Source organism: Alosa pseudoharengus, unplaced genomic scaffold (assembly GCF_046254945.1).
Source record: "Alosa pseudoharengus isolate Yale_2024_CS ecotype anadromous, Long Island Sound unplaced genomic scaffold, YU_APseudo_1.1 YU_APseudo_1.1_scf_9, whole genome shotgun sequence".
Lineage (NCBI taxonomy): Eukaryota > Metazoa > Chordata > Actinopteri > Clupeiformes > Clupeidae > Alosa > Alosa pseudoharengus.
Genome location: NW_027468881.1, coordinates 24,482,846 through 24,503,461, shown reverse-complemented (window position 1 = coordinate 24,503,461; position 20,616 = coordinate 24,482,846). Strand labels below are relative to the sequence as shown.

General features: G+C 41.5%; 2 protein-coding genes across 5 annotated transcripts in view; both read right to left on the bottom strand.

Moving 5' to 3' along the window:
* Positions 1 to 1,992: 1,992 nt before the first annotated feature.
* On the bottom strand, positions 1,993 to 16,313 carry ppardb (peroxisome proliferator-activated receptor delta b). 4 transcript variants are annotated; one of them, XM_076277098.1, is made up of 8 exons: positions 15,745 to 16,313; positions 10,820 to 11,403; positions 10,013 to 10,164; positions 9,105 to 9,243; positions 7,833 to 8,128; positions 6,388 to 6,591; positions 4,478 to 4,721; positions 1,993 to 3,767 (listed from the first exon to the last, which is right to left on the bottom strand). In XM_076277098.1, exons 2-8 carry the CDS (start codon positions 11,289 to 11,291, stop codon positions 3,520 to 3,522), a joined length of 1,755 nt encoding a protein of 584 aa, XP_076133213.1. In that variant the 5' UTR covers positions 11,292 to 11,403; positions 15,745 to 16,313; the 3' UTR covers positions 1,993 to 3,519. The 4 variants fall into 4 exon arrangements, with proteins under 4 accessions (XP_076133213.1, XP_076133216.1, XP_076133214.1 ...); XM_076277101.1 differs by having other exon boundaries at positions 7,926 to 8,128; positions 15,745 to 16,312; XM_076277099.1 differs by lacking the exon at positions 15,745 to 16,313 and adding an exon at positions 12,637 to 12,782.
* Positions 16,314 to 19,667: 3,354 nt separating this feature from the next.
* Positions 19,668 to 20,616, bottom strand: part of LOC143114586 (PDZ domain-containing protein 4) — a 30,983-nt gene continuing 30,034 nt past the window's right edge. The window contains 2 exon segments of the mRNA XM_076276261.1: positions 19,668 to 20,241; positions 20,329 to 20,616. The exon segment at positions 20,329 to 20,616 is cut by the window's right edge and continues 1,018 nt beyond it. Of these exon segments, the coding sequence (XP_076132376.1) occupies positions 19,668 to 20,241; positions 20,329 to 20,616 (862 nt within the window).

Below are 20,616 nucleotides of genomic sequence, written 5' to 3'. Positions count from 1 at the left end.
TACACCGCACACAAAATAAACAGCAAACCATTTGGATCAATGAGTCATAACAATACAGCAAGTGTTCTACTTTTGACACGTAGCTACGTTCGTTTTCTCTGAATCACACTTACGATCATTTCAGAAATTATCTAAGATCAAATGAAGGATGGTTTCTACGCAACATTTTTATAAATGATGCCCCAGGTGTCGTCAATATTGAACCTTTTCACAATATTCTAATATTCTGAGATACTGAATTTGGGGTTTTCATTTGTTGTCAGTTATAATCATCAAAATTAAAAGAAATAAACACTTGAAATAGCCTATATCAGTCTGTGTGGAATGAATGTATACATTATACAAGTTTAACTTTTTGAACGGAATTACTGAAATAAATCAACTTTTTCACGATATTCTAATTATATGACCAGCATCTGTATACCAAAAAATATTTTGCAATGAGCCGTCTAGGGTTCCATAAATTACTGATTGCTTTTCAAGAATTGCAATTCCATATGTTTCTTCCATATGTTTCTTTTCTGCCATCTGAGGCTGCAATAATCACACTCTCCCAACTAAAGCGATAGGTGCCCGATCTCCGTCTGGAAGCCATTTGTTCTTGTGCTAATAAACCAGAACAACAATGCTCTATATGCTCCAAAAAAATGTGAACACTCATCAATGAGAAGCTCAAAATATTTAGCCTAGGTTCACTTTCAGACTCGGTGTTAATGGCTGCATTTGGCAGCATTTGGGTGCTCCCTGAGTGCCTTTTAGTTATGAAAACATTAACCATCAGCAACACATAGGAAATATAATGCTAACTGAAACAACTGATGAACAAGTAATAACTTTCCAAGACAACATCAAACTATTAGGTCTAGGTGAATTCACAGTTGCACAGTTGAGATTTTTTAGTTTCGCAAAACGACATCAGCATTCTAAAGCAAAACAGGAGCTGTGGAATTATCTGGGCAGAAATACCTCAAAGGTGCCAAAACAATGGGTCTGCAACTAAATAGTTAAAGTGAAGTTAGATCTTGAAAATCTTCAGTTTGTCAGCTGTTTGAGGTTGAAGAGAAAAATGTCAACAGACTAAACAGACTAATATTCATTTTCTTTACTTCCTGTGAATAAATAATTTGTTTGTTGGAATTGAATGTGGAATGTTTCTATTACATTTGAAATGTGGAAATAAAAACTATTAAAACGATTTTGCATTTACTTTAACACAATACTTATTTGAACTCAACTGTAACTTCTTCTGGTGTCTCATCATTTAACCCATATCTCTCCTTTAACAACCTCTCTCCCTTTCTATATACGTATGTGTATTAATATATATATATATATATATATATATATATATATATATATATATATATATATATATATATATATATATATATATATATATCCATAAACACAAAAAAATAGTACTGTCCGATCTTGTTACAGTCTCTCCCTTTCTATATACGTATGTGTATTAATATATATATATATATATATATATATATATATATATATATCCATAAATTTGAAGTTCCAATGTAAAAATGTAAAAAATAGTACTGTCCGATCTTGTTACAGTCTGTGGTCATCATTATTTATTTAAAAAATATGCACGACTAATAATTGATAATTGTTCAAAGATGCCATAATCCCATTTCTGTTGGCTCAGCATGACAAAAGAAGAACGTTCAATGTCTCGTCAGTGAGACAAGATAAGAGAACCCAAACATGGTAATAGTGGTCCTAACAAACTAAATATATGAGTACAACTAAGCTCCACTAATCATATTGGTAACCCTTTTAATTAACAGACTGGCAAGGGCAGTCTGATATTGCACATACAGAGAGGACAATTAAAAAAAGATATAAAAATTCTACTCGTTTTTGAAACCAAAGTTCAAAAAGCTGACCAAGGGCTGATAGCATTGACTTTGTGCTGATGTGATAAGTGAGAGGACCAAACACTACTTGAGTGAAAACCACACAAATCAAAACGTGTCCATCATATATTTTCTTTTTTTAATGAGAAAATGTAAAAAGTGTAAGTCAGTTGTAATGTAACTCTGCATAGATCACCGTGATAAAACACGTTTGTGTGTTTTACATATTGTGCAGCATGACTAAGAGAGCTGAATCCAATTGCTTTCCTGTCAGTTGTGCCCCATCCACGACTCCAGCTGCATACCACCTCCTGGATTTACTTGATCCACAGTAGATCCTCCTCCACCTCTTCCTTCTCATCATCATACTCCACGTCCCATTCCTTCCCTTCAGTTTCCTGCTTGTAAACATGCTCAGGACTAAAACACGTTTTAAATATATGTCCATACAACAGTTAGGTCCAGCCACACAATCGGATTGGTTGAAATGCACCTAGTTTTGACGTTTGTACCATTTCACTTCCAAGTTAACATAACTTTGTTGGGTAGCAAAAAGCCACTGGTGGTATAACAATTTTCAGAATTGTATTATTTACCCTGCTGTTTTGTTGGGGGAAAAGCCAAGGTTAAGATCAAACAACATTGAAATAATATCCCAGATAGCAAGAGGCTGGCGGACCACTGACGGTCCATTGGGGGCATAGCTGGCGGTTCGCTGGCATTTTGCTCATCGGTTCTCTGGCGGTCCGCTGGCGGGTTGCAGACAAATTGCCCAATATTTTGCCATTATTGGTCTAAAATCTTTTTCATTTGTTCAGTTATACTCCATATATCATTTTATTAACTTTTCTTAATATTCATGACAAGTTACATTTAAAGAGATGGTGGTCCAACGGCGGACCACAAGTAGCACGCCACCGGCGCATACCACCGCTATCTGGCAATCTGATTTTGCTATCTGGGATTTTTGACTTCTTTTTATAACTGGTTTTTCGCAACTGTTACACTAGTATAAAAGCAAATTATTGTGAATAACATCACCACGATGATCTGTGGTGATATTAAACCAGCTATGTTACTTTAACAGAAACACACCTTTCACATCTTTCTGTCGTCTATCATTAAAAAGTTTGTGTGCTTTTACGGTATTAAAACTCTGAGAAAGTTAAAGAAAGTGATAGGAGAAAACCTTGAAGGACTACAGGCAGTCCTAGCACTGTGTCACTCCACTCCCTGATCTTTAGTATAGATTAACCACGGTCACCTAGTAGCCAACTCAACTAGTTTCTTTAAGCTTATAAGCATAATGTAAAACATGATTAACATTTTAAAAACATTATCAACATAAAAAATATATATATGATGAACATTCCCTCCTCTCTCACACACACATACACAACCACACACAAAAAAACACTTATGTATCTTCAAGCTGATAAACAGGAGGGATCTAAGGACTGTAACCGTGAGACCTGCTTCAGGTAGAAATTTCCATTTGCAAGAACAAAATTGTGACATTGTCTGTAAAACTCAATTCATGATCTAAAAAAAAAAAAAATCCCCAATTCTTAGTACTGAACTCCCATGTCTGAGGGTCAGATGGTCCCTCAGTACCTGTCCCTGTCAGTCCACATGGAGCTCAGCTTCAGTACATGTCCTTGTAGATCTCCTGCAGGAGCGGGTGGAGCGACGTTTCCGACTCCGTCTTTTTGATCATCTGCACAAGCTGGGCGTTCTCTGTGACTAGCTGCCGCAGGTCGGCCATCTTCTGCAACAGCTTGGGGAAGAGGTGGGGGGAGTCCGGGTGGTGCAGCTGCAGGTGCTGGTTCAAGGCCTGCAGGATGCCATCTTGGATCTGCTCCACCTGTTTCACGTTTATCAAGCCTGGACGGTCTACAAAATAGAATGTGAGGGTAGAGAAACATTTATATTTTTTCATTTAGCAGATTAGTTGGAGTACCATCCCCCCTAAAAAAAAAAAAAGGTGGATCTGTACGATTTGTGTGATCTCATTTTCAGGTCGGAAAATCCAGATTTCTGGATTAATCCTGAAAATCACATCTCTGGTTTTTTTTTATTATGTATTTTTAATAGAAAAACAAACTCTTTCTTCATTTACAATGCTGAAGATGGCTAAAAGTCAAATCACATCTGTCTGTTGACTAGCCTCAAATACACTAAGACAGTGTTTACACTTGAGTGTGTTTTTCTGTCAACAAACAACTGCTCCATTTGACTTGTGACTTTTGTTGCACTACCTACAGATGAAAGACCCGCACTGGCAATGATATTTATATTGACAACAGTAAAAACTATAGGCTTAAGTATCGCTATGGTTAACTAGAACAATGTCATGAAAAAACACATACTAAAACGACATGAAGAACGATATCGTTTGGCATAAGAAGGTTTGGTTTCAGAGCGATTCTGAGAGCGAAATAGAAAAATAATCCATCAAATGTTGCAAATCACAAAAAGAACATGAAGAGTGATATAATTTCGAGCCTTTCCTTATCGTTGATAAGTGTGCATGTTGTGATAGTTACAGTTGTCTTTCTAGTCATCTTAAGAAAGGAGGGAAATAAAGGTCCCATTGTGCCCACCTCCACACAGAATAATGGCTGCCACAAACAGAGCGAGGTCACTGTCGTCTAGCTCCAGGGCATTGAACTTGACGGCAAACTCGAACTTGGGCTCCATGATCTCGCTAAAGGGTTTGCGGAGGCTGCGAAGGAACTCCCGCGTCACAAAACCCTTCCCGTTGGCCACCAGCAGGCCGTCCTTGTTCATGAGCGATGGCAGCATGGCGAAAATGGCTTCATGAACACCATACTTCAGAAGCGTCACCTACACACACACAAACAAACAAACAAACAGTTAAGAAATGAATGTGCAACTCTTGTCGTAGCTAAGTGAAAGACAGACCATTTCACACAGGTAAAGGTTTGGCTTATTTACGGGTTGAATCAGATACCAGTATATGCACACACCAGTTATATATATTATATAATTACAAATATGTATAAACTGGTATTGGTGATATTTAGAATGCCATAATTAATATTATCACTGTGTAATATTGTGTAATTATTCAAGTCTGGTATGCTCTTTTGTTTATCAGTTCATCTGGTAGCCTTTCGGCTATCCATTAGTGCGTATGTCAGGTTAAAAAACATTTTTGACAAATGAAGGGACATGAAGCAAGATAGTAGTGAGTAGTGATTTTTCTTGAAAAATCAACTATAAATACAATAGAACAATATTTACAGTTATTTTAAAGTGGTGTCATTGTTCTCTTCATACGCTTACAGGCTCTCCACCTCGCAACTCGTATAAGTTCAATTTGTCGGCCAAAAATCAAGACAAAACAAAAGTAACTAATGAATTTGACTGATAACGTTGTTAAAATGTTATGTGGAAATCGCGATAATGTCAATTATTTTGCCCATGTTAATTGTGTAGAGAAAATCTGATATTGTCACAGTTCTAGTATGGATGTTTTTAACATGGTACTTGACATAATATATTTCATATTCATAGCTGAAAAAGGTAAATAGTAGGGATGCACGATATATCGGCGGCCGATATATTATTGGCCGATAAGTGAAAAAATGAAAATATTATTATCGGTCCGATAACAGAATTCTGGCCGATAATTTGCGCCGATATTTTTTTAAAGTCCTAATTTAGGCCTACGTAAGGTCCGTCTGGCTATACTGGTTGGCTATACTTTTTCCTCAATATAATGTCAGCGGTGTGAATGTATTTCACCACTCTGTGGATATGCGTTCATTTGGGAATCTGTGCATCTCAAAATCCTCTCGTGAATGATCCGCCATTTAACCTTACCAGAGCGGAGCTCAGCCCTATCTAGAGTCGTCTTGTGCTGATGTGTTTGCACTTTACCGCGCTGGTCGGGGAAACAAATAAACAAACTCGTTAGTGGGACGAGTACATAAGTAGGCCTAGTTCTAAGATGTGTTTTAGTATTATATTTGCATTACTTTAGCTTGGATTTTGTATTATTACCTAGAAATATGCTAACCATTCCTGCTTCAGTTCCAGACAGGTCATCATAATAAGTTATTAAAACCTTCGGGGCTAACCCCTTTCATTTCTGCTGCAGCAGGTTGTGCGCAACGGAGTAGACGGACATAAGATACAGTCTGACTGCAATAAAATTATGCTTATTAAATGCTTTCCCCAAATCACTTTTCACAATTTTTTTTCAAGAGTAATATTATCGGTTATCGTATCGATATCGGCCACAACAAACCAATAAATATCGGTTATCGTTATCGGCCCTCTCTAGTAAATAGGTAACAAGGTTTTTATATGGATTCCTGATTCAAGAGACTTCCAAATCCTAAGTTTCACCACATATTTGTTTCAACCATTCACCAAATCAACTGTTTCTAACTAGCACCTTTTCACATGAGTTGAGTAACTTCCAAATCCCTCTTTAATTCAGAGCTAGCTGTGACCAAGTCCAAGCGAAGTAGCATGCCGTTACCTGGTCGTTGAGGAAGAGGTCCACGAAGCCTGGGATGTTTTTGGCAAACTCCGTGAGCTCCCTGACTGTCTCAACGGTGGTGCACTGACAGCGGTAGAACACGTGGACGCCGATTTCCTTGTTGGGCGGGGCACCATTGAGCTGGTTCCACACCAGGCCGTTCTCAGCCTGCCACAACGTGTCCATGTCGTGGATCACAAACGGCTGTCAAGGAGAAAAGACAGGACAGGGCAGCAGAATGAGTCTGACATACAGTACTGACACACAAACACACACTTTAACCATCTATTTATGTCCACATGGAAGAAAATGGTGCAGGGACACAAATATTAAGGATGCAGTAGAATACATACAAACTTATGGACACAAACACACACACACACATTTATCAAAGAGCAGAGAGGGCTGTTTCTACATTAACATTACACAGACTCCAGCATAATGACAATAAGTGACCTCTTTTATATTACTTGGCATGATATTACCTGGCCAAAGGAACTCCAGGGGCCTATTGCACAAAACTAGGATAAGGGATTAATCTTGGTTATCCTGGCTCAATTTCTCTGTGATCCAGTTGCACAAAAGCAGGATAGGGGGCAGCAGGATATGTTATGGTATAAGTTACCATGGCGATTTATTCTGTGGAGCTGTGTGAAGTTCCAGGATCTATTTAATCTCATCCCTTATCTCAGTCAGCAGTCACCACAAACGGAAACCAATAGTTATTCCACTGCCCACTACACATTGTTATCACATACAGTATACCTAGACCCACTGTCATTATTTAAACATTTGTGATCATTAATTAACTTATACTCGTCATTCCTGACCTGTCATGCAACGTCACGGGGGTGCCTAACCATTTCGCGTGTGGTGGTCGCGGCACTACTTGCAATATTCTCCTAAACAGAGGTATTGCTGTTTGTTGCTGTTGTGAAAAAAGGCTATCGCTACCTACTTCACACCGTAGAAGAAGCAATGAAGCCGCTCTAGTTGCCATGGTGAATCTGTGATCGGTGACGGGGTGTATTTGAGGGAGCCGTGAGCGCGCACTTATCCAGGATAGGTTTCACCTGGCTTGATGAATCCGTGTCTGCTCATCCTGGCTTGCTCATTGTGCAACCAATTATGCCTGTACGCTCTTGTTTTGGTTTCATTGAGCGCAGCTCAGTAACTTATCCCGGATGTCTTAATTCTGCTTTTGTGCAATAGGCCCCAGGTTCCTATGGGATAAGAAAGCTTCTAGACTAGAGATTTTCAACACGGGTGCACTAAATTATGTAATCCCAATTATTTTCTTTAAAAAAAAAGACATATTCAATAAAAATATGAATCTGTTAATAATTTGTTTTTTAATGGTATTTTTTAATACCATTACAAAGTACACATTGTTGGCCTGGCAACCCAATTTCATACAATATACAGGCTAACAGATCTTTATAGACCTCTATTAGCCAACGGGTCCTTGGCCTGAAAAATGCTGAAGACCTCTGTTCTAGACCATGGTTGATCTGTTCTCCGGAGGGGTTCTCGAGTACCGAGGTGCAGCTGGTCTTGCCAGTGAGGATACTGCGGGCCTTCTTCTTCGTCATGTTGAGGTTCTTCAGGTAGGCAGTGTTGACGTGCTTGGCCAGGGTTTTGAGGTCAGAGCCGCCGGGACTCTGGACGCTCTGCTCTCCCGCCAGCAGCCCAGCCACCAGCTTCTTCTTCTCCGCCTCTGGCATCCGCCCGTACCGGATCGCTGTGGGCAGGATCAGGGTCGGGGCAGTCAAAACATAATGCCACCCACATACAATAATTACTTGCTTATTACTTGCTTAATAATGCTAGCCCTTTCTACTTCATCCACTAATTTAGCCACCATTAACTTCAGATATATAGCCTGCCATCTTTTATGTCTGTATCATGGACATAGGTCACATTTTACTCATATGTTTATCCTGCTACGTGTATACACTGATCTGCCTGCTTCGGATTCTCTCCTCCCTGGCTTTCTGTTTTAAATTATGTAGGCGATGTCATGCCATACCACATAATGCCACTAGAGGGCAGAGTGAGATTAACTGAAAACTGAAAAGCACATTCCCATGGTGTGCCAGGGAGCGTTTAGACCTGAGGATGGAGAACTGAGGACCAAAACAAACTAAATGCAATAATGTAATGCAGCAGCCAGCCTCCGATCAACTCCTTTCAGGAAGTATTGACAAAACATACAAGGCATGAACATTAAGACATTAATGGGTGGTTATTGGTTAAGTTCCTTGTAATTGTGGCAAGACTGCAGAAAAGGTGTAAACACAAAACTCACAGGCTGTGTAGTTTCTGTTGTGAAGTAGTTTTGTTTTGTTTCGTACTGTAACTGTGTCTGCTGTAAACTAACTCACATGCGTCTGCCAGTAGCTATGGAGAAAGGTTTCTGTTGAGGTTCTGGAAGTTCCCACTGACTGAATGGCCCCAGTATTCCCACTGCAGGGTTCCCACTCCCACAAGTCAAATGTCAAATTCCCTGACTTTTCTCTAACTTTCACAGACTAACTTTACAAAGCTGAATTTCTGAGATCTTTAATGTACAGAAAGGCGGTTTGCCCTTGTATGGATGAAGAAACAGCAGCAGTATTATAGGAAGCATGTGAAGAAAAATACTGCATTAAAAAGCAAAAATTTTTAAAATTCCTTGATATTCCAAAAATTCTATGACCCGTGGGAACACAGCTCACCATCGTGGGACATGCCGAGTGCTAGGCACTTCTGAAAGCGGCAGTACTGGCACTTGTTTCGGCTCTTTTTCTGAATCTTGCAGGTGCGGTCGCAGCGATCATACTGCAGCTTCATACGAATAGTGCGCCGGAAGAAACCCTGGAGAAGGAGAAGAACAGAGACTTTCACAATCAGCTCAACATCCACCAAGTGTAGTACAACCCAAACCATTCCCATGACCTATTAAAGTTATTTTACAATTTGTTTTATTTCTCTCATTTATTAAAACGATGGATGTAGAAACAGCACAAATTGCATGGATCTGAAAAAAAAAATACACTCTGGGTGCATTTCACCATAAGACCCCAGATAAGAGCTGCCTGTGAATGAGCGGGTGGCTGCACTATAAAGTTTTTCTTTCTGTAAGGTGCAATACCTGCGTCAGATTCAGTCATGCGAGTATCATTCTTCTTGAAACGTTAATATATTTAATGTTACTGTATATGGAGCTACACTCAAGTATTTTTATTTGTCACATAGAGATAAAATTGTAAAACATGTAATGAAACATTTGTTTCTCAACTTCTTCCTGTGCAGTGGGGATTGCCAATAATTTATAAAGATAAATAAAGAACAATTACAACGATCTGTTAGTGGGGGAGGGTGCAAAGTGTGTAGGTAAAGTATGTATGGATAAGATAGCAACTCTTCATCAGTATTTCTGCCATGTGGCAACAGAAGCGTCTACCAGACCTCAGCGGTCTGAACAGTCCATTGTGTGCGGTATTTCATATCTAATGCTGTGGCCAGTACCAGCACCTCAAAAGATCCTTCTGTGTGTTTGCTCACATTGTTCGTTTCAGTCATGAGAGAGAGGGAGAGAGGGAGAGAGAGAGAGAGAAAGAGAGAGAGAGAGAGAGAGACCCACCTTGCAGCCCTCGCAGGCGTGCACACCGTAGTGGAATCCGGAGGCCTTGTCCCCGCAGATCCGACACTCCACACTGACTCCCATCCCAGATGGGTCATCCCGACCCAGTCGGAGCTGCTCCGTCAAGGACAGGGACGGCGTCTGAGACATGTCTGCACACACACGGTTACCACGGATACCGTTTTCAGATGTAGCAGGCATCGTAAATAAACTGCATGACAGTGTTTTATGCAAATACAAAACAATTGTGCATTCATGTTTATAATTGTGCATTCCACAATCATGTATAAATCACAATTTATTTGAAAATACTTCATTGTGATACAAAAATATAACATTCCAAGTAGTTCCCTGTGTCAATCGATTTCGAAGTTCACTAGTCACAAATTCACAATCATTACAAATTTCTTATTTATCCAAAGCGCAACATTAACATCAAATTCAGTGAGCAGAAACCATGAATGCAGACAAGACACTGACGCTAAATCAGGAAAACACAAGGGTAGTCACTAATACACATACAATACACACTAAGGGTGAACACATACTGTACATCAAACAAGTATCAGTACAGAAGGAAATTACAGACAAGATTTACGACTATCAGAAACACAACACTCTAGTGTTACATTGCAACCAGGGAAACACTAATTAACTGGATTACACAACAATTACGCATTACACTATTCACGCTCACACTGAATCATGGGAACATTCACGACAGTAAACACTTAAAACTAAAGCTGCCAGGCAGCTACAGTGCTACACTCGCAGGGCATGTTTACACTACCAGCGCGCCCATCTCACCTGTAAAGTTAGGGGTGGTGCTGGCGGGTACAGGGCTGGCATGGGCACTGCTGCTGTTGCTGTTATTGTTATTCTCCTCCTGCTTGCCCTCGTCTCCCCTGTGCCCATTCTGCAAGTTGGCATCCCAGGCGCCTCTGCTGCCACTGCCGCTGCCCACGGGCGACACCTCCGTGCCCTCACTGCCCTCCATCTCGCTGCCTTCCTCCTCCGAGCCCAGGTCCTGCAGATCTGATGCCCCCCCGCAGTCCGAGGAGAGCGACTCTCCTCCTCCTCCTCCTCCTCCTCCAGGTCCCACCCAGCCGGTCTCCCCCAGGCCATGAGGGGACGACGCTGCCACGGTGGCGGTGTGGACGCGGAGCTCTGGCGGTGGGGACGTCCGGGGTGGAGGTGCCCCTAGCGCGTGCAGCTCCACTCCCCCCATGGTCAGCAGCGCCGGCTGGGTCTCCTGGACACTCCGCTGCGCCTCGTCCATTGGCCTCCCTATGATGGGTCTCGCGGCTAGAGCTCAAAGCTCCTGGTTGTCGTCTTCTTCATCATCATCATCATCATCATCTTCATCATCAATAACCAGTAATGGGCATCGCCTTTATGTGGAGGGAAGACAAAAGAAACCAGTCACCTTCCAGCCAACATCAACGTCTTGGAAACTATGGAGCATATGACAGAGGTTCAGATCAGCACAAACGGGTCGGATCACAGAAACCAATCTAGACTAATCTAGACTAACACACCTGGCACTAGGCCGACCTCTCACACGAGTCCCAGTGAGTCTGGTGTGACTTTCGCAGTCGGAGATGTGTAAGCTTACTGTTCTTTAACAGCATGTCTTTGAAATGAATATCAGAGATTCCCCACCACCTGGAGTGACATATTTACCAAGGAAACTAGGAATGTATGCTTGTACATATACTCCAATATTCTATGGAACAAAGAGCAATGAAAGGGCTTCCCTTTCTCTGGAAATTCCATTGTTTTTGTTTTTAACTCAATCTTACAGCGCTCAATAGCTGGGTTTCCAACCAACTTTTGAATGTAGTTTTGACCATGCAAACAAGAAATCAACAACAAACATCATAAATTCTCTTATAATCTTATGTGAATAATATTTTACTTTATTTATTTTAATTTATCCTTTATTTTACCAGGTGAGTCCCATTGAGATCTTAAATCTCTTTTTCAAGGGAGCCCTGGTATACATGATGTGCTGAAAGGGTGCTGTTTGATTTGCATATACATGTAATATGACTACGTTGAAGGAAATGAGTTTATCTGCATCAAATTTGTTTTTAGAAATACACAAAGACAATACAGATTTCACAGACAACATTATGTTTTGCTCCCACAGCTTTTTTAGGAGAATCAAGAATCAATGTCCATTTTATAATTTGCATACCATAGCGGATGGAAACATACATTTTCATAGCCAAAATTTTCATGAACACCTCTAAAATATGCAAATAGGCCAAATGAATAGCCAGCTAATGGCAAAATCTCCACCATGTTGAAAGCCTTTCTCAAGGCCGAGGGCTCCGCAAGGAATTGTTACAATAAACGATCAGTAGCCCGCATTTGTTCTGAGAGGTAATTACAGTTCATGCTTTTCTACATCGTAAATTGTTTGGTTTCATCTAATCTTACCCAACAAATCAGATGTATTACAAACTGAATAGCCTCACAAACATCAGATGATGCTTTAAAAGAGTACAGCCAAAACGATGAGCTACGTCGTCCACATCTCTCCCTATCGCATCAAACTCTCACCAGCCACCTGCCCACGTGCACTCAAAGCGTTCGCTAACTCCCTGCCCCTCCCTCACCTGGTGCGTCAGCCTTTACCTTCCCAGCCTCTGTGCACAGCAGCTGCTTAGGCTGTGCTGACGTTAGCTTTAACAGCTGAGAGGAGGGAACCAGGAAAAATTCAGCCTGTGCTTCCTGTTTGCAAGGCCATTGGCACCCTTTCCCCTGGAGAGCAGATAAAGCATACACACACATATCCTCACTACACACACACACACACACACACACGTCAGAAACTCACTATAGGTGAAAGTGCTTGCTTCTTTAAGTGGCTGAACATACCCTTTCAGTAACCTATGTCATGGGAAGCCAGGGTGCCTTCCCCGCGTAGAGGAATGACCTGCTACACACATTTACGACTAAGATAAGGCTCCGATAAAAAAAGTGCTGGATTGTTTGCTTTAGAGACAATAAAACTGGCTGTTCAGACAGCTCCTGGCTTTTACACTTTGACTCAGAAGCCATGCAGACTTGGCTCCATTCATTGGCAGATATGGGGCAAAGAGGATCCATGAATGAAATGAAACCTTTCACTGGGCCAGTGTAGGGTGGAAAAAAAAAGTTGTAGTTAGCGCTATATTGTAGGCCTATTCAATGAAGGAAAAAAAACAAGAAAAACATCAGGTGCAAAGTGAGAAACTGCAACAAGCACTCTTTTGAGACTAAACACGTCTGCGTTAAAAGGGACACACAAGCCCTGTTCTCCTCCGAGCCTCATATTTTCTTTTGCGTGGGCGAAACCCCTGAGGACTTCCACTCCATTCAGCTTGCTTATTCAAAGTAGAAAAGACCAGAGAGAAAGGGTGAACATGTCCTGACAACAAGCCTCAGTAATGCAGTCTTTAAATGCAGCCTACGTAACAGTCAGTGATTTCGGCCAAAACTGAATAAAACTAGCCGGAATTGTCAAGTATTGCAAAGCTTGTGCATTTTTCTGATCAATGCTTCAGTGTAGGATAGCTGTTATTTTGTGACTAACCTAGCACACAGCAGCTCAAAGTTTCTGTCTTATTTATTCACCTCAAGCAGAACTGAAATTCACAACACCAGCCTATATCAACTCGTACGGCATGGCTATAGCTGGGCAGAGATGAGATCAAACTCTAGGCTGTGGAAAAGCCACAGATTTAAGACCACCAAATCTGTCAATGTGCATTAGGAGGAAATGCGGGTGGGGTGGGGGTGGGGATGGGCACTGGACTGAGAGACAGGACTGGCAAACGAGGTCATGTCCTTGACTTCCCTGGGGTGGGCCACATCAATAACAGATGTGGCGGACCGTCGAGGTTCATGTCAGACAGTGGGTGCTGAAAGAAAAGACTCACTAATCCTACCGAGAGGCTTAGAAGGTAGGCTAGCAACTCAAAAGACCACAGACTACACACAAACGCACAAAGCCAGACGAGGAGAGTCAGTCAATGAGTCTATGACAACAACAGAACTCCTCCACAGCATTAGGACCTCTTACATATACCCCCTTAAAATTTACTGAGGATTTCCACAGCTCCAGAGGTGCCAATCTAAAAATCTCTACTTTGTAGCGTACTTAATCAGGTTTCATTGAACTAATATCAAAAACAACAGGCTCAGTATAACCGGGCCATTTTCACAAACAGACCAGACAAACAGACCATCCCCTCTAAGAGGACTTGGAGTTGATAGAATCAGCGTGAAGACAGTTTTCACCCTTTCACCCGTGTGGCTGGAAGTTTCAGCCGATCAGCAGGCTGTTGAGACACGTTGAGGTGGTAACCCGTTGTGCTGGTTTTGTGAATGTGACGTGTGGTTAGCCTAACTCTCCCCTTGCATGCTAAAGGCCACTGAGAAACTACATGACTCATGCATAGTAGGCTTGGTAGGGGGTGGGGTGGGGTGGGGTGGGGTGGGGTGAGGGGAGGGGAGGGGAGGGGAGGGGGGGGGGGGGGTCATTACCCTGGTACTGTCCTGACTTAAATAACAAAAGCCATTCGGTATATGGAATAGCCTAGGGCCTGTCTATTGAAAACTTGCAAAAACTATGAGCAATAACATTCTTTTAACACCAAAGCTGAAAGTAGAATATTTTTAAGGGAAAATTATTCAATTCAATTTCATTTTCCAATTCAAAGACTACTAAGTCTTCAAAATTGAAATCTTACAGGCATATCACTGACCATGCTATGTTGCATTTAAGGACGTAGGCAATGTTTTCACTTTGTAGTTTAACAGTGGAAATTAAACAATCAAATAAACAGCTGTTTGTATGTTTCATTTTATATTATATAAAAACTGACAATTGCTGTTGTTGACACCTGTGGCATGATACTGCTACTGTTTTCCTTAGAGAACAAACAATATTTAGAACACTAGCCTATACCAAAAGAACCAAAAACATAAAGTGAAACATTGTATCATTCAGGTAGGTAACGTTAGTGTTACTATTAGAACAGAGGTAAAAAAATAAGATTAAAAAAAGACCAATCCTAACACCTGATTGAGCACTCCAGAAAAGTTACTGGACTAGGCAGCTAACTAGCCATGCAGACACAGTCCCCTAGCTATGCTGGTGGCCACCTTATTTTCGATCTGGGGAGGGTACACAGGTTGCTAACATTGTTTGCAGATTGTAAATTAACCAAGTATCCATCACACTGTTACATAACTACCCATCAATTCGTTCATAACAAAGCAATTGAGCATGTTACACCAGAGAAAAATTAATGCTACGTTATTTGGCTAATTAGCCAACCATAATCACAGCTAGTTCTAACTTCGCTAAACACAAACCATTGAGTAACACACCCCCACATTATGCCCTAGACCTAGTGAATTAGCATAGATGCATACATATATGTGGTAACTTCGTAACAAATGTAAACATTGTTGCAAATGTAGACTACAAGCTTAGCATAGGCAAACTGTACAACAATCATTCAATTACTGCTATCGATGATCCATAAATAACTTTAAGGTACTTGCTTGTTCGTGCTGTGGCTAAAGATTGGTTAGAGCAAATATAAACGAAATGTGGAGTTGAAATAGCCAGCAAACTAGCGGAGATGCTTAAATTTGCCCGTGATGACATTTGCTCATATTCTGGTATGCTAAACTCACAAACGGTTAGTACAGCAGCGAAATTCTGGTCTTACCTGATGTAAAGAGTTCTCCTTGCTTGTCGAACAACAGGAAGTTTTCGAGTCAAAAGATAGAAACCTAAGCTAACGACTGGTGTGAGTGAATAGTAAAATCAGTTCCGTTATGGGAGTTAACTCTATGCTGTTCCTGTAATGAACCTGAAACAGCTGATGGCATTGCATAATCTCATGTCAGCCAGCTCCCAATCGGACTCACTATGTCCCAATTGCTTTTCTCGGAACAACCCTCATCACAATAAGATAATAACGCTATATCCTAAGCTTGCTAAGCTATGCAGCTAGCTCGCTAACTCGACCTACCTAGCTTGCTAGCACGTTCTGGTAGCCTATGTCTCTCCTGGTAAACACACCTCTCTTGTTGTAGTAATCCCACTGTGTTTATTCTTATCTTTATTGACGACCAAAATCCTTCACTAAATTGTAACAAAATGTGTTCGTTTTTCAGGGTTACCAAGAAGGGAGGGCAAGCCACTCACAAACTTTCACTCTGTAACGTCCTAATCTAGGCTAGCGCGGCTGTTCGATGCTCCACTGACTTTGATTGTCTTGTCTGACAGCCTCTAGCGTAGCTCAGTTGGCCAAACGTCAAGCGTGGCGTGATCACTGAACAAAATCAGAACCCTGGACAGTACCGCCAGAGGGGGCTATTGAAGTCAACGGCGATCCAGTGTATTGTAGCCAGCCAAATGTAGAGTCATTCAACTGACTATAGCCTAGGCTACTTTAAACGTACAGAGTGAGGATTTTGTAAATTGCATGCTAAAACTAACGTCAAATACCTTACCGTTTATTGTCTTTATTGAAAAAAAACGTATGAGTATCCCTATTCTGCTGTGGACAGGCCTAATGATATGCTGCATTGGATGAGTTTGCACAGACAAGAGAACTCATATTGGTTAATCATACCTTCGAAGCAGTCCCAAAGGTTTTGGTAAAAGTTTTATTTTAGAACATTTTTTGTTTGAACAAAACAATAGCTTTATCTACAAGAAGCCTACCACTGAACCACAAATACACACTAAAAGCATCACAATCATAAAAACTGGCTACTGCCTAATATAAGACACAACAAATTCACACCTGACTCCATCCACACAGACCTACCACCCATCTTTATATTTATTCAATTGTGGATACCTACAGCTTTGAATAAAAACTGGTTGAGAATGCTATTAACAACATGCAGTTTCTTCTAATCAAAAAGCCGACTGTCAATTTTCCCAAAATAAAAATGTGGCTGTGTAGTATTCATAATAAGATTGTGATGTACAATCATTTGCTTATAACTTCTGTCCTTGCATTTCACCACATCAAGTATAGTTTTGCCACTTTTGTCCAGTTTAAGTACCTAGCCTTTGTGGTAATTTTGCACCAATGAAATAGGCTCAATCCTATGTTCTGTATGAAAATACAAACACCTTGTGTCTTTGCACAGGGATGTGTACAGAATCATTAAACTGGTTTAAAATTGGTCCTTAGTTTGTGTACTCAACTTCCCTTTAACAAATTATCACTTCCCCAAATATTACATCTTCAAAAATGTTGTTCTGTGCTTTGCTTTGTTTTCGGAAAAAGCCCAATATCATCTTTATTCCATTTGAAATTATGCATTTATGGTTATGGTTATGGGATTTGGCAGACGCTTTTGTCCAAAGCGACATACAAACCATTTATGCATTTATGGCTAGAATTGTTTTAAGGAGTGCAACACAATGTTGGAGTCCATGACAGAATTACAATGGAAGGGTTAATGACCTTTGCCCTATGTTTTAGAGTGCATACATTAGCAGACCACAGAAGACAAAGATGAGCCATAAACCATCTCATCCCATCTCTTAAAATCCAAATGATTTGGCTTGCCCATTACTTTCCCACACACAACAGTCCTGACAGTGTACCATTCAGTGTCTGGAGTCTCAAGGCCTTTTCTCAGGAAGCAATCAAAGTCATTCCTAAACTGTGTATTATTTGCCAAACTTACTTCTCAAGCCATCGTTTGATTGATTATCAGCACTAGGTTGTGCCCTTATTCTTTTGTGCTCTTTTGGTTGTCTGCCTCTTTGTGCCACTGCAGTTCAACTATGTACAGGGTTTAGACACAAGAAATACACATAAACACAAAAACCCCACAGAGAGTACACAGAGAGAAGCTGTACAAAGCTCAGGTAGAGAGACAGAATCACAGAAAACCCATAAGGCATCTGTTATAGGGTTATTTTTGGTCTTGCTTCAGCCCACTGTGCGGGTGGTGTGTTTCTGTGTATGGAATCGTATGGCACGTTTCTACAGCGGAATATGGAGTATAGACTTTGCTTGGACTATCAACACTTCTGTTAGGTCTCATGCTTATTATGGCACCATACACTTTCATAAAAAGAGTTGGGTAACACTTTATTTTAATGTGTCGCTGTTACAGTGTACCTACCGAATTAGGTACAGTGGTACAACCTGTGTAACAACATGTACTATCAGGTACTATCATTGTACTTGCATTATGTATTTGTGGGTACCTACATAGTGTTGTTACATTGTAATACTGAGTGCTTTTACAAAACTTTGCCAATTTGCCTAAATTTTCATCAGAGGCAAAGGGCTGACCTGAGACCTGCTGGATGGGGTAAATCTGGTCATTATAGATTTGATATACAAACCATTCTTAGCTCCAGTCAAGGCCTCATTGTCCTCAGTGTACATGTAACAGCTGTGCTGCTACAACCTTGTTACTCTTTGATACAGTGGAATAAACCTATTAAGTGTACCAGTTAATTACTTACATGTACATATGACATGTATGTTGTGTCTTCAATGTCTTGGAACAGGTCTACTAATTGACATGTACTGTGTGGTGTAACAGCAGACACGTTTCAACACATCAATTACAGGATGCATGACATCATTGACAGGATATATATAATATGTACATGTAAGTACTTAACTGGTACACTTTATTTTAATGGGTTTATTCCACTGTATCAAAAGAGTAATACATGTGTACCAACACAGTTGATATACAGTATGTACTATATAGTGAATTAGTAGACCTGTTCCAAGACATCGAAGACATAACATACATGTCATATGTACATGTAAGTAATTAACTGGTACACTTAATAGGTTTATTCCACTGTATCAAAGAGTAACAAGGTTGTAGCAGCACAGCTGTTACATGTACACTGAAGACAATGAGGCCTTGACTGGAGCTAAGAATGGTTTGTATATCAAATCTATAATGACCAGATTTACCCCATCCAGCAGGTCTCAGGTCAGCTCTTTGCCTCTGATGAAAATTTAGGCAAATTGGCAAATTTTGTAAAAGCACTCAGTATTACAATGTAACAACTATATGTACCCACAAATACATAATGCAAGTACAATGACAGTACCTGATAGTACATGTTGTTACACAGGTTGTACCACTGTACCTAATTAGGTAGGTACACTGTAACAGCGACACATTAAAATAAAGTGTTACCAAGAGTTGGCATTTATGGTAAAAATGTCATACAAAGTTATAGGAGTACCTCCAAACAGACATTCTTGTGATTAAAAAAAATGGTTAGAAAATTACAGGCATCAAATTATTCTCAATTTACATTCATTTATCATCGTCTGACTGGAAAGAGAAGTGCAGCATCCCTGCCACGGGGCTATGCCCATGCTATGTTACTATGTTCTAAATGTACGTATGAATTCTGTATGAATGTTATGTATATTTTATGATTAACCTCATTGCTTAATATCCTCAACAGAATGTATAGCAGCATGTGGTTTACTGAATTTTGATCATTCATTTTCATTAAATTTTCCTTTTTATTGTATTTGTCCTCTATAACTTTTCTCCACTTTTTGATTCCCTGCCTTTAAGTCACTTTCAAATGTTTTTTTTGTTTTCACTCTCCTATCTCCTGTTCTCCGATTCAAACCGTGGTGACAGAGAGAAGTGGGTTGTACACTTTCTGCCCGTCAGCGGAGCGGCTGCCATGTGCCAGCAGCTCCTGGATGGTGATCCAGTTGTCCAAGATTTTACGGTTCCGCCTCTTCATGCTCTTCCTCTGACTCAGCTCCAGGATGGAGGCATGGCCAGGGGAGTCCTGTGCTCCGGCCCCGCCCGTCTCTCGGTCTCTGCCTTCGCGCTCGCGCAGGAAGTCCAAGCGGCTCTGCATCATGAACTCGCGGCGGCGGCGGTACTCGCGTGCCCTCAGCAGCTGCTGCTTGCGCTCCTCCTTGCTCCAGTAGCGGCCCATCTTCATCTCGCTCACGGCGTCGTCGTCCGTCGTCATGCCACTGCGCTCCTCGCTGATCTTCATGGCGCGCGCCTTCAGGAGCCGGTCCCGCACCGGGCGTTTGGCGACATAGCGCGACCCATCGCTACGGATCTTCACCTTCCACTCCATGCGCGGGGAAGCTGGAGGCAGCGGAGGAGGTAACGGTAGAGGCAAGGTCATTGCATTACCAGAGTTAGCGGGGTTTGTGAAATTAGCATGGCTAGCGGAGTTAGCGTTAGCCGCATTGGGAGCCAGGGGCTCCATTTCCCCAGTGACCGGATTCAAGGCTGTGCCAGAGGCCTCCTCATCAGCCTCCTGCAGCCCCAGTCCCTCGCTGGTGGAGGTGGAGCGCAGCTGCATACAGCTCTGGTAGCGCTGAGGAGGCCGAGACCCACAGCGGCGTCTAGACAAGTAGGGGCTGTTCTCCGCACTGCGGCCTCCAGTCACAGGCGTCCCGTTAGCCCTCGGGGGCCTCCTGGCCTCGTCCGACCCCCTCCTCTGGCTCGACCCGGCTCGATCCGGCTCAACTCTATTTCGTGACAGTGATTGGAACCGTGGGGTCGCCGGGCTGGAGTTCCGACTGTCGCCCCGTTCTTCGTCT